Source organism: Lepidothrix coronata, unplaced genomic scaffold (assembly GCF_001604755.1).
Source record: "Lepidothrix coronata isolate B3197 unplaced genomic scaffold, Lepidothrix_coronata-1.0 Scaffold20, whole genome shotgun sequence".
Lineage (NCBI taxonomy): Eukaryota > Metazoa > Chordata > Aves > Passeriformes > Pipridae > Lepidothrix > Lepidothrix coronata.
Window position 1 is genome coordinate 3235425 of NW_016690200.1, and position 14483 is coordinate 3249907.

General features: G+C 45.6%; 1 protein-coding gene across 1 annotated transcript in view; it reads right to left on the reverse strand.

The window, feature by feature from the left end:
- Nucleotides 1–205: 205 nt before the first annotated feature.
- The window catches only part of DHTKD1 (dehydrogenase E1 and transketolase domain containing 1), a 26546-nt gene continuing 12268 nt past the window's right edge, over nt 206–14483 (reverse strand). Inside the window, 11 exon segments of the mRNA XM_017807820.1 lie at nt 206–759; nt 1208–1293; nt 1812–1981; nt 2816–2898; nt 3290–3454; nt 4068–4174; nt 4378–4528; nt 4910–5049; nt 5685–5769; nt 11933–12245; nt 13092–13451. Of these exon segments, the coding sequence (XP_017663309.1) occupies nt 658–759; nt 1208–1293; nt 1812–1981; nt 2816–2898; nt 3290–3454; nt 4068–4174; nt 4378–4528; nt 4910–5049; nt 5685–5769; nt 11933–12245; nt 13092–13451 (1762 nt within the window). The 3' untranslated portion in view covers nt 206–657.

Sequence of the window (14483 nt, forward strand, 5' to 3'; positions counted from 1 at the left end):
ACAGCTATGCTGAAACCTTCCCTCAGGGTTTCTCACCCTCCAGATGAAAAAAACAGTGGTGCCTGAAGCCTTCAGGAGCCATCCTGCAAGGTTTCCTCCCAGAATCCTGCTTTAACAACTCAGGCACTGATAAGAGCACCAACAGCCACAATAGATTTCATTCCTGGCCCACAGGGAAAGAAAAAAGGGAAAATTCACAACACTCTGCTACAGAAATGGCTCATTCCCAGGCATGGGGAAGCATTTATTTGACCAAACAGCACTAACACTTATGTGGAAACAGAAGAAACAGAGCCTGTTTCCACACATGCACCATCCCAGGAACTGTAAAGTGCAGATAAGCAGTGTGATATAAGGCATTATATAGTCACCTCACCAATCTGTCCCCTAGACTGGATTTTGGTTTTAACCTTAAAGAGATGTTTTGTAGAAAATACTACAAGAGAACAAGAAGTATCAAGAGTAACAGGAATCCTTTCTCATCATTAGGTTTTCCCCTACATGAAAAAATTTCTTCATCATTACCAAACTCATTCCACCCTTTTTTTGGTTTCCATTTTGGAGAACCAAGAGTCTTAAGGATCTGGCCTTTGTTCTTCTTCACAGGAGGAGGCACCAAACACGACTGGCAGCAGGAGCAGTCTGTCTGTTGAAAACTCAGAGAAATGTCTTCCTCAGAACGTCTTCCTGCTGCTGGTTGTGGAGGGTTCCAATGCCAACAGCTGGGGCTGGGAGGGGAGGTCTGCTCACAAGGCGGAGCTGAAATTGGAGTTGGGAGGAAATGATCAATGAAGCACAGGAACAGGGTTGTATCTTGAGGTCCTGATGCCATGGGGATATCTGCTGGCAGATATCACCAGCTGGAAGTAATGCAGGAAGTTGTCCTCCATCTCCCACAGACCGTGGCTCAAAGGACATTATAGTGCATGATATGCCAGAGCAAATGGCAGCTTTGGATTCTTCTCCTACTCCAAGCATGCTGTTTCCTACCTGGGATCTTTCGTTATCCTATCTACTTTGATTAAACACAGAGCAAAATAAGGCTCCAGTCTTGCCCATCACCAATGGTGCTATAAAGAGCAGAAGCAGCTTAAATTAGAACGTGTTTGGTTTAGGCATCAGGATTAGGTTTTTGTGTAAGCACCACAGAATTTTGCATTTCAGGAGAACTTTGAACTTCATAACACTTGTGGACATCTTATCTTACCTTAAGCCCCAGCTGCTTTTCAAACCGTGGTGACACAAAGGACCATGGACCCATGTTCTGTGGTTCTTCCTGACTCCAGATGAAGTCTAAAGGAAGGATAAGGGTACATTACAAATGCACATATTTATCTTTTCAGCAGCTCAAGGAGGACAGTTTTTTCTTTTTTTAGCACCTCTACCTTTTTTTGCCTTGGCACTGCCTCTAAAATGAAGGCTTGCTAGATTGAATTCCCTTGCAGGTCCCAGCTTGCTGAATTCAAACCCAAAGTGTGTCCACCATAGGGGTACACTGTGTGTATAATCAGTTTTTCTACTGCTGTTTTCAAAAGCTACTTAAAGGACTGAACTGCAAAGACCAATGCAAAAAAACATCCCAAATGGCTCACTCTGATTTTCAGTCCTACTTTTTGGAAGCAGAGAGACAATAGCAAAGAGACAAGTTCTTTTAGCACAAGACAAACATTTGCATCCAGAAACACTTGGATGTACAAGGGGAAGAGCAAAGTGGAAAAAGCCATTACAGCTCTTTATCCTAAAAGGCAGGCAACAGATTCAGTTCAATACTTCAAAGACACCAGAAACACAAAGGTAAAAGTCTGGCTGACCTTTTGCTTGGCTGTATTTGCTCAACTCTTGCTGTAGAGCCTCCAGGGGGAAAGGACAGAGCTCCTCAAGTCTCAGAATAGCTGTGTTGTGCTGCTTCTCTCCCAGTGTCTCTCTTTGCTTCACCAGAGCATAGTAATGCTTTCCAGAACACAGCACCACTTGGGTGACACTGAAGAAAAACAAAAATGTTTCCAAGTTAAGGGTTTTACAGAAACTCGATGCAGAACAGCTTCACACTTCCAACAAATACAACCAGCCAAACTTCAAAGACAACTTTATGAAGCTGAATTGCTTCCCTACACCATTCATTTCTCTTTTTTGCCTTCCATTGCCTCCCGCTCCCCTTCAACCTTCTCACTCTCTATAGCTACCTAGAAGGATGTTGTAGACAGGTGGGAGTTACTTCTGCCAAGCAACACACAACAGGACAGGAGGAAATGGCCTCAAGTTGCATCAGGGGAGGTTTAGATTGATATTAGGAAAAACTTCACTGAAAGGGTCAAGCACAGGAACAGGCTGCCCAGGGAAGTGGTGGAATGACCATCCCTGGAGGTATTTAAAAGTCTAAATGTGACACTTGGGGACATGGTTTAGTCATGGACTTGGCAATGCTGGGTTAAAGTTTGGACTTGATGATCTTGGGGGTCTTTTCCAGTTTAAATGAATCTATGATTCGGGTAACAGCTGCTCCCAGTGACTGTCAGCCAAGGAACATGGTGCAGAATAGTGCCCATCAGGTCAGTAACTACAGATTCAACCTCCTTGTGGGAGCAAGGGCCACCTGCCTGAACACCTCACTGTTTTGCAGACAGGTAACTACCTGGAAACTACCAACAATTACCAGAAGAAAAGGAGAGGAACAAGTAAAACTAAGCCACCACCCACAAAACAGCATTTGTCCCCCAAAGTCACCTCTTTCCTACCACTTCAAATTTGAGGTGTTAGGTAGGAGAAAGGGACAGGATATCCCTTCTGAGCTTCTCCTCTAAGCAAGTAAAGCTACCTTTTAGGATCTACTGAGGAGTCACCAATGACAGGCTTGAATGTTGTCCCTGGGGCCATTTCTTCAAAACTTGATACAGCAGCCTGCACGGGAGAGAGTTGGAAGTTACCAAGTCTTGCTACCTCTCCCTTAGGCCAGAGTCAGAAAGAATACTGAGACAGGGTTTTGGTAAGTACAAAATATAGCCTTCCCTCCCCCTCCTATTCCCATTCCCACTCCCAATGAAATGTGGAATGATAAGCTTCCCAAGAACACTGTCAGACCTAGAATCAACCCTACTTCTAGCTCACCTCCACTCAGCTTTAACCCTCAATCCATTCAGTCCCAAACAGGAAAAATCCCACTGATTTGACCCTAAAGCAGAGATCAGAGAACACAGAAAAACAACAAAAAGAAAGGGGAAGAGAACACAAAAGAGTAGGAAGAAGAGGATCAAAAAACCCAAAAAAACAGAAAAGGTATTTTTCAGCTTACTGGGAGCCTGAGTAACACTTTGGGAGATGCAACAATGAGAGGTTTCCTGAAGTTTCGGACCATTTGCCTCCGGAGTAAATGGAAATACTGTGCTGGGGTGGTGGGATGGACAACTGACATGTTGACCTGGTCCCCATCAACTCCCTCCTCTGAGCTGTCACACATCTGTATAGGGGGGACACAGCAATGCCAAAGAAAGCAGTGAGACAAATATGCAAGAAAAAATCCAGGCACACAAGACACACCGACCTGTATAGGAAGAGGTGAACAAATATCCCAATTCAGATGATTGCAAGGGAAGAATTTCAGAGAAGAAATGGCTTTAGCATTCAACTGGTAAGGTTACATCTGAATGCCTCCTTCCAGCACACTGCAACCAGGGCATGACAGATTTTTTAACAGGTCACGACTTCTTCATGAGAGTGGCAGCATCTCTCTAAAATGCTCCAAGCCCCTTTCTTTACTTGGATGAAACAGCTTTCATTTACTTACTACAGTCACAAGGGCACAACAATGAATTTTAAGGTGTTTTTTTTTTTTAAATGTGCCACAGATTCACTGTTATTTAACAGTGTGCAGCCTTCTGTTTGTATGATCTGTGTCTAAAGGACAGATGCAACAGGAACCACAAGCACTTATCACAAGGTTCCATCACAGTCTTGTACCAGAGCAGGTACACCAGGAATCCCCACTTTGCATTTCTGCAGCACTGCTCCCAGAGCACTGACTGCCAGTGCTGTGCTGGGGGACATGTGACCCCAACAGGGGTGGTGGGTACCTGCAAGAACCGTTCCATCCTGCAGGACGAGTGCTCAGGGCCTGCACCATCATAGCCATGGGGAAGAAGAATTACTATCCCACTCTGCAGAAGCCATTTGGCCTCACCTGGAAACACAGAATGAGGAGGAAGGGAAGAATGATTTCCACAGAACACATTACTTTGCAGAAACTACTCAGCAAAAAAGAACAGCTGATTTTCACATCATTAAATACAAGCCTGAAACATGCTGCTGGCATGCTGGATTTTCTAAAAATGTGCATAGTACAAATGATTCATTTTTACATATATTATCTCCTCGTACACTCACCTCCAGAGATGAAAGTGTCAAATATTATCTGGGCTCCATTAAAGAAGTCTCCAAACTGAGCTTCCCAAATTGGCAGTAACTTGGGGCTCTCAATGCTCATTCCATATTCAAAACCAAGCACAGCTTCTTCAGACAAGGGACTGTTACTCACCTAACAAAAGGAAATTGTTGGGAGGGGTAGGCAAGGAAGAAGACAACCCAGGGTTAAGAACCCTCAGAACCAGGCACATCAGTGCAGGGCACACTGAGGACATGCACTGCTAAAGGCAACTGATGGTCACCTCTGTTTTGCTTTTGGCTGAAGACACTGAGCGGAAAAGAATAATACTTGATCTCTCAAAGAAAAGCAAAACCCCTTGTTAAAGTTGTCGTTTGTAACTACAAAGAACAGGAGTGCCCTGACAGTTGTCTTGTCCCTGCATCTGTTGTTTGCCAGAACATACAGGCTACCTACGTGTATCCCAGCAGCCTTAAAACATGCATTGTTTCAGCATAACAGGAAGAAGGTGGTCTTGTGGACCACAGAACCCACCTCTAGGAAACCTTTCTGGTCTGGGGACATGTGATTCAGAGGAATGTAGGTATCATCTGTCTCTTGGCAAACCAACATCGCGTGTCGTTGGCTGAAGGTTCCTCTGCCAACATCTTGTCCACTTAGTCTGATATTAAACCCTTGCCAAGCAATAAACAAAACACTGAATTAGCAAGTCATGTAAAAAGGAAACATGCAGGACAACAACTCTCCATGTCCAAAATATTACATCTCTTGTTCTGTCTCTTCTTGGATTTCTCTCATTAGCAACATCAAATCTGAGATTAAATTCTTAACCCGTAGCAGCTCCAACTCACAAGGACAGAGATGCTCTGACATTTCTCTTCTCTCCTCCCTGCAGCCAAGAATCATTTTGGGGTACATGGTTCAATTTACTGAAGCAAACTGCAAAAAACATGCATTCTGCATCACAGGTAAATGGAGATAATGAATTCAGGCACGAGAGGAGGGAAAAGAAATAGTAGCATAAAACAGTGTACGTGGGAGCCCCACTGATTTCAGGTGCATTGCTCACATGCTTAGCCCTATGCACAAATATTTTTGGGGAGTGATAGGGAGCAACAATTCTTTGAAGACATTCAGAACTTAATCTACAAATATTAGTGACATACAGGATTCATATTTACCTTCTCTTGCAAATTATCAAATTTATACATCATATCAATCTTTTTACTTAGAAACACCTAACAAGTCTAATGTTATCCTTTATTGACATTAAAGCAAAAGTATTTTATTGTCTGCTGTCGCCTCTTACCTTGGCTCAGCAGAGAACCAAATGCTAAAGTTTCAGCTGTTGCCCAGTCCAGCTTTTTTCCTTCCTCCATTTTTTGAACCCTTGACTAAACAAACAAAGAACAAGGAAAAGTTACTATTTTGCTTTTTTCCATCTGTAGCTCTTTTGGTGGCACGGACCGATAACAGAAGCTAGGAAAAAAATAAAACACTATGGAGAGAAATGCTACATTCTTGCAGCCAGCTTAGGTTGGACTGGAATACACAGTCTTATTTAAGCACATCCTGAAGGTTGTCTGAGGGCCACAGAACCATGGATGATCCACATGTTCACCTACCAGTCAACAAACTGGACTGACAAATTAATCTTAGTTTGAAAATATTAAAAACCACAGCAGAGAGTGTAGTCTTGACAGAATTTTGGGTCTGTCTGGTTAGCAATGATGAAAAATGCCAGGTGTAAGTATTTCAGTCTCCAGAACTCGGCCCTGTTCTGCCCTGCAGAACTGCAGACAAATGATTGTGGGAGGCGTGTCTAAAGGCAGGAGGATGTGCCGGGGCAGATGGGCCCGAGAGAACACGCGCGGTCACATATAACTCTATTGGCTGAAGAAGTCACATGGTATTCTGGGATATAAGGAGCGGGAATTTCGAAATAAACTCTCTTTGATTACACCACCAGGAGGAGCTGAATTATTCCTTATATAAGGGCCTTGCCGCAACATATGGCGATCCGAACACGGACCTTTTAGCTTATATTAAGTCAGATATCTATCCTGAATCAGGAAATCAGCCGGGATCGTCTCGATTTTTGGAGACGGAAGTCTTTACCGCAAAAAACCTTGACGTCAATAATCCGTGGTCTTAGGGCATCTAAGAAACGGAAAGTTAGTTAGGAGCTCCAAAATATTAGGAAAGTGCACAGAAGAAAAGAAGAAAGAAGTTGAAGAAGAAACCGAGAGGTCAAGGAAACCACCGAATAGAGCGGAGAGGGTCACACGCAACATCACAAGCGGTGAGTCTGACTGGGACGCATTCCGCACGCCTAAGACTGCTCCCTGGGCGAAAGCGTGCCTGCAGCTCGGAGATCCGGGCCGTGGAGCACCTTAAGATCGTCAGGGAAAAGCCTGTCGGTCCCCCGAGTGTCGGTCATCTGCTAAAAGCGGCTCCGCCGCTGCCGACCGCTCCAGACCACGTGCAGAGGCGGCCTTGCCGCTGCCGCGTCTTAGCAACCCCAGCCACCGCTGACCCCCGCGGAGCCCCCGTTCCAGTTTTCTGTCCAGCAGAAACTGGCCGCGGCTCCCCGCCTGCTCGCCGCCGCTTACTGACCCCGCGGCGTGCTTAAAAAGCACTGCCGGAAAAAAGCCCCTGCGCCGCATTCAAACGGCGCGGGCTTTACCGAGGCGCCGCGCCTTCCGACCCAGCGCGCCCCGACCCCCGCACCGCCCGGCGAACTGCGGGAGCCCCGGAGCCGCTGCCGCCGCCCGCGCGGATCGCGCCCCGCCGCCGCCGCCGCTGCGGACGCCGTGATCGCCGGAGACGGAGCCGGACCGCGCCGAGCCGCCGCCGCGTGACTGCCAGCACCGCCAGCGCCGCCGCTTCGCAGCCTAGACACACCGATCGCCGCAGCCCCAAGCCGCCGCTTCTACAGCCAGCCCCCGCGCCCGTCGCTACAGCTGCCCGTGCCTGCCGCTGCCTGCGCTCGTCGCTTGCTGCCTGCACCGGGACATCAGCCGCCGCCTGCACCGGGACATCAGCCGCCGCCTGCACCGGGACATCAGCCGCCGCCGACAGAGAGCCAACACAAATCAACAAACCGACAGACCTTCTTCAGCAGCGCCGAGGCTCAAAGGTAACATGGGAAACTTTCTCCCCACCGAAGTATCACGGGACACAGACGCCCTGGCCGCACTGCTGAATCCTTATTATGTACAGGTTACAAGGGCTGAATTATCAGAGTTGGTGCGGCTCATAAAGGCAGCCGTACCAGAACTCCCTCTGGTTGAAGCCCTCAACATTCACATTTGGGAAAAAATAGGAAACCTTATCAAACTCAAGGCTCAGGGAGGAGACTCCCAAGCAAACAATGCTTATCCAGCCTGGCAAGCTATAATGACTGCGTTAAGCAGAGCCCACCAAAGAACGACAGACTCACACACCCCCACTCACGCTGCGAGCAGCAGCCCCACTTTTACGCGCCGCAGTTCGAACACACAAAGCTCGGCGGGGGGAGGGGGTGGAGCCGTTCACAATTCTACCACAGGGGAGGGAACCGGGAGCCCAAGGGACACGGGCCGGCGGGAAGGAGCGGGGCCCCAGACGCGAGGTTCCAGCCCGTGGGACAGCAGCAGGGGGTCCCTTGACGGGAATGGGGGGGCCAACCCAGCTTACTTGGCAACCCATCCCGTGGATGATCGCCGAGCAAGCGCCCAGGGACGGGCACCACCATCTCGCCCGCCACGCGGTACGGGCAGCAACCCGTCCTTCCCCGCCCCCGCGCCGCACTCACCGCCCACCACCGCCCACCCACAGGCAGCCGCTCTCGCCGGAGCTGCAGGGGGGGAGGGATGGGAGGAGGAACAGGGGGACTTCGGGATAGCCTTGCCGGGAGGGGATGAAGCAACGTACCGAGAGGGTACAATTGATAGATGGGCTTTATGCAGAGAGGAGGCATTGCGGACTGGGGACTTACAGGTTTTAGAAGCATGTCCAGAAATTATCGGTCCACGTCAAAGCCGCAGGTTCCAACCATTGCCACATGAACTAACCAAAGAACTGAGACAGCTAATAAGAGAAACTGGTGCATCATCCCCTAACACACTTGCATTTTTAGAAACACTAAGTTCCACATACATCTTCATGCCATATGATTGGAGAACCCTGTTAAAAATAAGCCTCCCTAACACACAGTACAATGCATGGCTGAACGATTTCAGAGAAATCTGTTCCGCTTATGCTAATGACCCACAAGCAGGGGTATCAGCACACCAGCTCACAGGGGATGGGAACTACCAATCAATAGATACACAAACCGGGTACAATAGAGAAGTATACGAAGTCATAGCAAAACATGCCATGCGGGCAATGAGAAAACTACCCACATCAGACAGAGACACAAACTTGTCATTTACAAAAATAATACAGGGCCCAACAGAACCTTACACACAATTCCTGGATCGGCTGCAATCTGCTCTAGATAGGCAGATTGAGAATGAGGAAGCCAGGGAAATCCTTAGCAGAACACTGGCTTTCGAAAACGCTAATGTTGATTGTAAAAGAGTTTTGCAAACCCTTCCTAAAAGGGAAACTTGTAGCATCTCAGAATTAGTTAGTGCTTGCCAAGAGGCGGGTTCGTTGACACACCAAACAGATTTACTGGCAGTAGCACTGAGTGCTCAATTAAGGACACAGCAGGGGGCCAGACCCAGGGATGGTTGCTACATTTGTGGGGCCCCCGACCACTTCCAAAGGAACTGCCCTCAGAAACCTCTAGCAGTGGCACCTCGAAAGCAACTCAAAGCTGCCTTAGCAGGTTTTGATGGTAACATTTCAGTTACTCTCCCTAAGCACAAACTTTGGGCAGAAATCAGTAATTTGCCTTTAAGAGCCATGACTAGATACAGAAGTGAGCCAATAAAAGGCCTCACAGTCTTTACAGATGCATCTGGGCGATCACAAAAGGTTGCAGTGACTTGGGTAAATCCTGACACAGGACAATGGGAACAAAAGGTACAGACCATGAACCAATGCTCTGTGCAAGTTCAGGAACTAGCTGCCATTCGTATTGCCTTGGAAAAGTTTTCTGAACAACCTGTTAATATTGTCACTGATTCTTGTTATGCTGCAGGGTTAGTTTCACGTCTAGAATGTTCATTTCTTCGGGATGTTTCTAACCCTCATTTGTTGTTTGAAATGCGTTGTATTTGGTTCCTTGTCAATCACAGAAGGTTTGATTTTTATATAATGCACATCAGATCTCACACTGATATGCCAGGGCCAATAGCTGAAGGGAACCGAGAAGCTGACAAAGCAGCAATGTTTAACACAGTACCTAGGACCCTTGAACAAGCAACATTGTCCCATTCATTTTTCCACCAGAATGCACACTCTCTAAAGAGACAATTCAAGATTACTATTAACCAAGCTCGAGATATCATATTGACTTGTCCAGACTGTCAAAAAATTACCCCATGCCATCTCAGGAAGGTGTTAACCCCAGAGGGTTAATATCTAATGAGATATGGCAAACAGATATCACACACATTCCAGAATTTGGTCCATTGAAATATGTACATGTAACTGTAGACACACATTCACAGTACATCACTGCTACAGCACACACAGGTGAGAAAGCCAAGGATGTAATAAGACACTGGCTAAGCTGTTTTGCTACCCTTGGCACTCCAAAACAGATCAAAAGTGATAACGGACCAGAATACGTCTCTGAAAAGGTGAGGAATTTCCTATCAGAATGGGGAATTTCACATATTACAGGAATTCCACACTCACCTACGGGACAAGCAATTGTAGCAAGGGCACACCGCACACTGAAAGAGATGTTAGTAAAACAAAGAGGGGGGGAGAAGCTGTGTAGTCCGCAAGAACGGTTGTGGAAATCCACATATGTGATCAGTTTTTTGAATTGTGACAGTGCTGAAAGAAGCAGATACGAGAAGCAGCTCAAATCTCAGACGTTTGCCTCTCCCAGGCCACTAGTCATGGTAAAAGATTTGATCTCGGGACAATGGTCAGGACCTTTAGATCTTATGACTTGGGGGAGAGGTTACGCTTGTGTGGCAACAGGAAAAGAACTGAAGTGGATTCCCTCCAGGTGTGTAAAGCCCTATTTGGATACACAATCACAGCTGCAAGAACCAGATAACACAGGAGTTTAAAAAAGAGTTTTGTTATGTTGCAGTTTATATTAATGACCAGTGTGGTAACAAGCAATCTACAAATATCGGTGTGTGTATGTGTGTGCGTGAATGACGGCCGTCAGTGTGTGAGATGAGTGAGTGAATAAAAGAATTGTATAACTGGAAAACATAAAAAACACAGAATACCTCACAAAACCATATTACCTACACCACAAGGTCACTTTGGAAGAATTGAGTTTTTGATATGCTTACCCTGTTTCTTGAATAAAGTTTGAAATCCCCAGTTATTAAAAAACCCTCAGATTAATAAAGGTTATAGTTTACAATAGTTGGGCTAAGGCCCTAAGTTAATAAGGTAGTTATCCAAGTTGCATTACCCTGTAGGAATATAAGAAGGTTTTTAACAGGTTTACATTAGAGTTAAGAAACTGAGCGAAGCAATGTGCTGGGTCGCTGCAAAGCTCGGTAGTTTACAAATGTTCTGGTTGTTTGCACTGTTTTTTTGTGACTTCTTTAGATGTTTGAGGGAGGGGATATGTGGTAGGTGTGTCTAAAGGCACAAGGATGTGCTGGGGCAGATGGGCCCGAGAGAACATGCACGGTCACATATAACTCTATTGGCTGAAGAAGTCACATGGTATTATGGGATATAAGGAGCGGGAATTTTGAAATAAACTCTCTTTGATTACACCACCACGAGGAGCTGAATTATTCCTTATTATATAAGGGCCTTGCCGCAACAAATGATCACACCCAGCTGTGAAGTTCTTGCCTTGGGCTGGGAAGACAAGAACATCAGCCTTCTGAAATAATCAACTCACAGCCTCTCTACAGCTGCCAACCAGACACCTGCACATGCTCATCATTCATCAGAGGGAAACATTCACAACCCCAAACCAAGCCAAACCAAACACAAACTTAGGAGCTCTCCAACCCTGGCTGTCAAATTGGGCCACGTGTTCTCTGATGTTTATATATATAAACCATAAAACACTCACTACTGGCTGTGGAAACTGTGTACATGATTACCAGGTTCCTGACTCATTCTCTCACAAAATACTGATTCTAATCATAAAGTATATGTTAGTCATTTATCATACCAGTTCCTATTAGTTGTAAGAATAATAAACTGATAAGTTTTTTTCTTCATTGCAACAAAATGTTGAAATAACAAAATAACGTATATGGTCAGATCTGGGGGGAGAAGACACATCTTTCTTCAAACCTGGAGAAAAAAAGTTGCATAATCTGAACCTTGAAACAGTGAGCTGGTTTTCTTCCTAGAGAATACCATGCTACTCTCTAACTGGCAGTCTTAGTGTGTTTAGATTTTTCCTGTAACGGGTCGTACCTCTGAGCAATGGGACCAGAAACATCACCACCCTCTACTGACCTGCGCGTAGGTCTTCAGGAGGTGGCTGTGCATCTGGAGCTCTTCGGGCACCTCCACAGACTTGACTCCGATGAACTGCAGCAGTGGCACAGGCATCCCTGTGTCCCAGGTGGTGATTTTAGCAGAAGGCTCCACGAAGCCTTTCCAGTGAGCCTGCAGGTTGGTGGCAGGTGGGCTGTACGACGTCATGTTGGCAAGGTGGTCGTTGAGTTTGGAATAGTACGTCGTCTTTATCTCGGACACTTCGGCCTCAGTCATGAGCCCAGCAGCTGTCAAGTGCTCTGCATACGTGTCAGGGATACTCTTACGGGATCTGTCAGGGAGGGAATCAAACCCCATAGAGATGAAATCTGAAAACACTGTCACAGAACAAGAAAATACCACCTTACTACAGCCAGGTACCATGGAAAACTAAAATAAATGGTGTCCTGGTGCATTACAGTCATTTGCATCAAGCCTGCTTTCCTGGGATTTTCAGAAAGATAACAGTTCTCTTGGATATGTATTTTACAGTCTTTTATTTAAAAATAAAAAAAGATGCCTAGAGTTGGCAGTTACAGGTAAAAATGAGTCCAAACCCCTTCTGTTTTACCATGCATATTTTCTTCAGAGAAATTCACACTAGGACTTCAGCATTAGATGAGAATCAAGCCATCCATTCTATAAATGCTTTACCTAAAACACCGGAATTCACAGGCCAGTAAATTTTTGTGTATTTTGCTTTGGGGATAAGGATGGGATCTGAATACATTTAAATGCTCATGAAGATGAGCAGGACCAGGCAAAGACAAGACAAACATCACACTGGCTTCCTGCCCATTCTCCCACATTATCCACGCTTCCCCTTGGCACCCAGAAGACAACTTTGCCTTCTGATTACTAATGGTCACGAATTTGAAATCCAAGAGCTGTGTGTTCCAAGAGGCATCAAACTGCATATTTAAGAGCCAACACTAGTGATTACCCTCATTAACATCTCATTATCAGAGTCACACCTCAGTCAAGGGCTGCTGACAGTGTAGCTGCACTTACATGAAGACCTGTCCATATGGTGGAGGATCTTAATTACACAGAAACTTCTGCTGCAGCAGCAATACTGAGTTGGTGTAGACCCAAGCACATTTGGGGTTCCCCATGAGGTGGTGGAACCCTCCCTTACCTGATGATTTTGTACATGCAGGGGTTGGTGAAGAAGGGCTCATCCAGCTCGTTGTGGCCCCACTGCCTGTAGCACAGCAAGTCTACGATGACGTCCCTGCGGAACTGGCGCTGGTACTCGACGGCCAGGCGTGTGGCACGGACAACTTCTTCAGGATCATCCCCATTCACGTGGATAACTGCACACCCAATGATCTTACCTGCCCAGGGATTTGGAACATAACAGTAATCACATGAAACCCCTTCCAGAGAAAACAGACACCTACTCTGCTGAAATTACAGACAACTCATGCGAAGTGAATGTAACAACAAATGAACGACAGATGCTTTTTGTGATGGGAGCTGGGGTAAGGAGAGGAGTCTTCCCTGAGAGACAGTACAATTAGCCCAACCTCTTGAATTTGTGACAGTTTGAGCACAACTTCTTTACAAGCACTAAATTCCCAGAGGACTTTCTATACACATTTCCTGCATGTTATTGATCTGGAAGTCTGCAGGGAATGGGAGAGAATTATTTGGTCGCTCCTCTTTCAAACAAAAATTAAATTTTATTTCCTTCTTATCCTAAGCTATCACTACTATGATTTCATACAGGCCAGAAACAACCTTCTCCCTTGTCCCCGGTTCCAGAGAGGTTTCTTCATTAAAGAAAACACTGCAAAATTCAAATGTATCAACACCCTCCCCTGTATGACAATTTGGCTGCAAATCCTCCCAGCAACAGTGTTCCTCCTGTACTTTATCTGTCCAAATTCTGGGAAATAAGGATATTTCAGCCATTCCTGACCTGTGTCAAGTTTCCCTCCTTAGCAAAATCCTGAAAGTCAAATGGTAACATCTTCCCTCCTCACTGACAGGTAAGAAGAAAGGAAAATTGAGGATGGAGGAAAAAAACCAACAACAACAAACAAAACCAACCATAACACAAAACCAGCCCAGGGAAAAGTAGTAATAACATATGCTATCTACCTTACCAGAGTAATGAATCTACCTGTTTGGTTTGATGAAATCATAAAACAAACACAAATACTTAATGTTAAGTCTTAAAAACATATAAAAGTATATTTTTAGTTATAAGTGACATACACAAGAGAACTTACTATTAAGTCTCTAATCCTACTGATAATACATCTGTTTATCACTAAGAAAGATCAGTCCAAAACAAAAGACTTCTAGTTTAAGCTTGGAAAGGTCTTGAGCCTCATCTTTCCATTAAAAGCTCAACAAGCTCACCTGACAACAAACACAACAGAAAAATGAAGGAGTATCTGCCCTATAAATGTTGCTCAAAAAACACACTGGGATGATTTTGATGAAATTTAACAAGATGTTACACACTCCATCGCAACACTTTTTTGAAAGCTGTCAATGACATGACAGAAATTAAACGAGT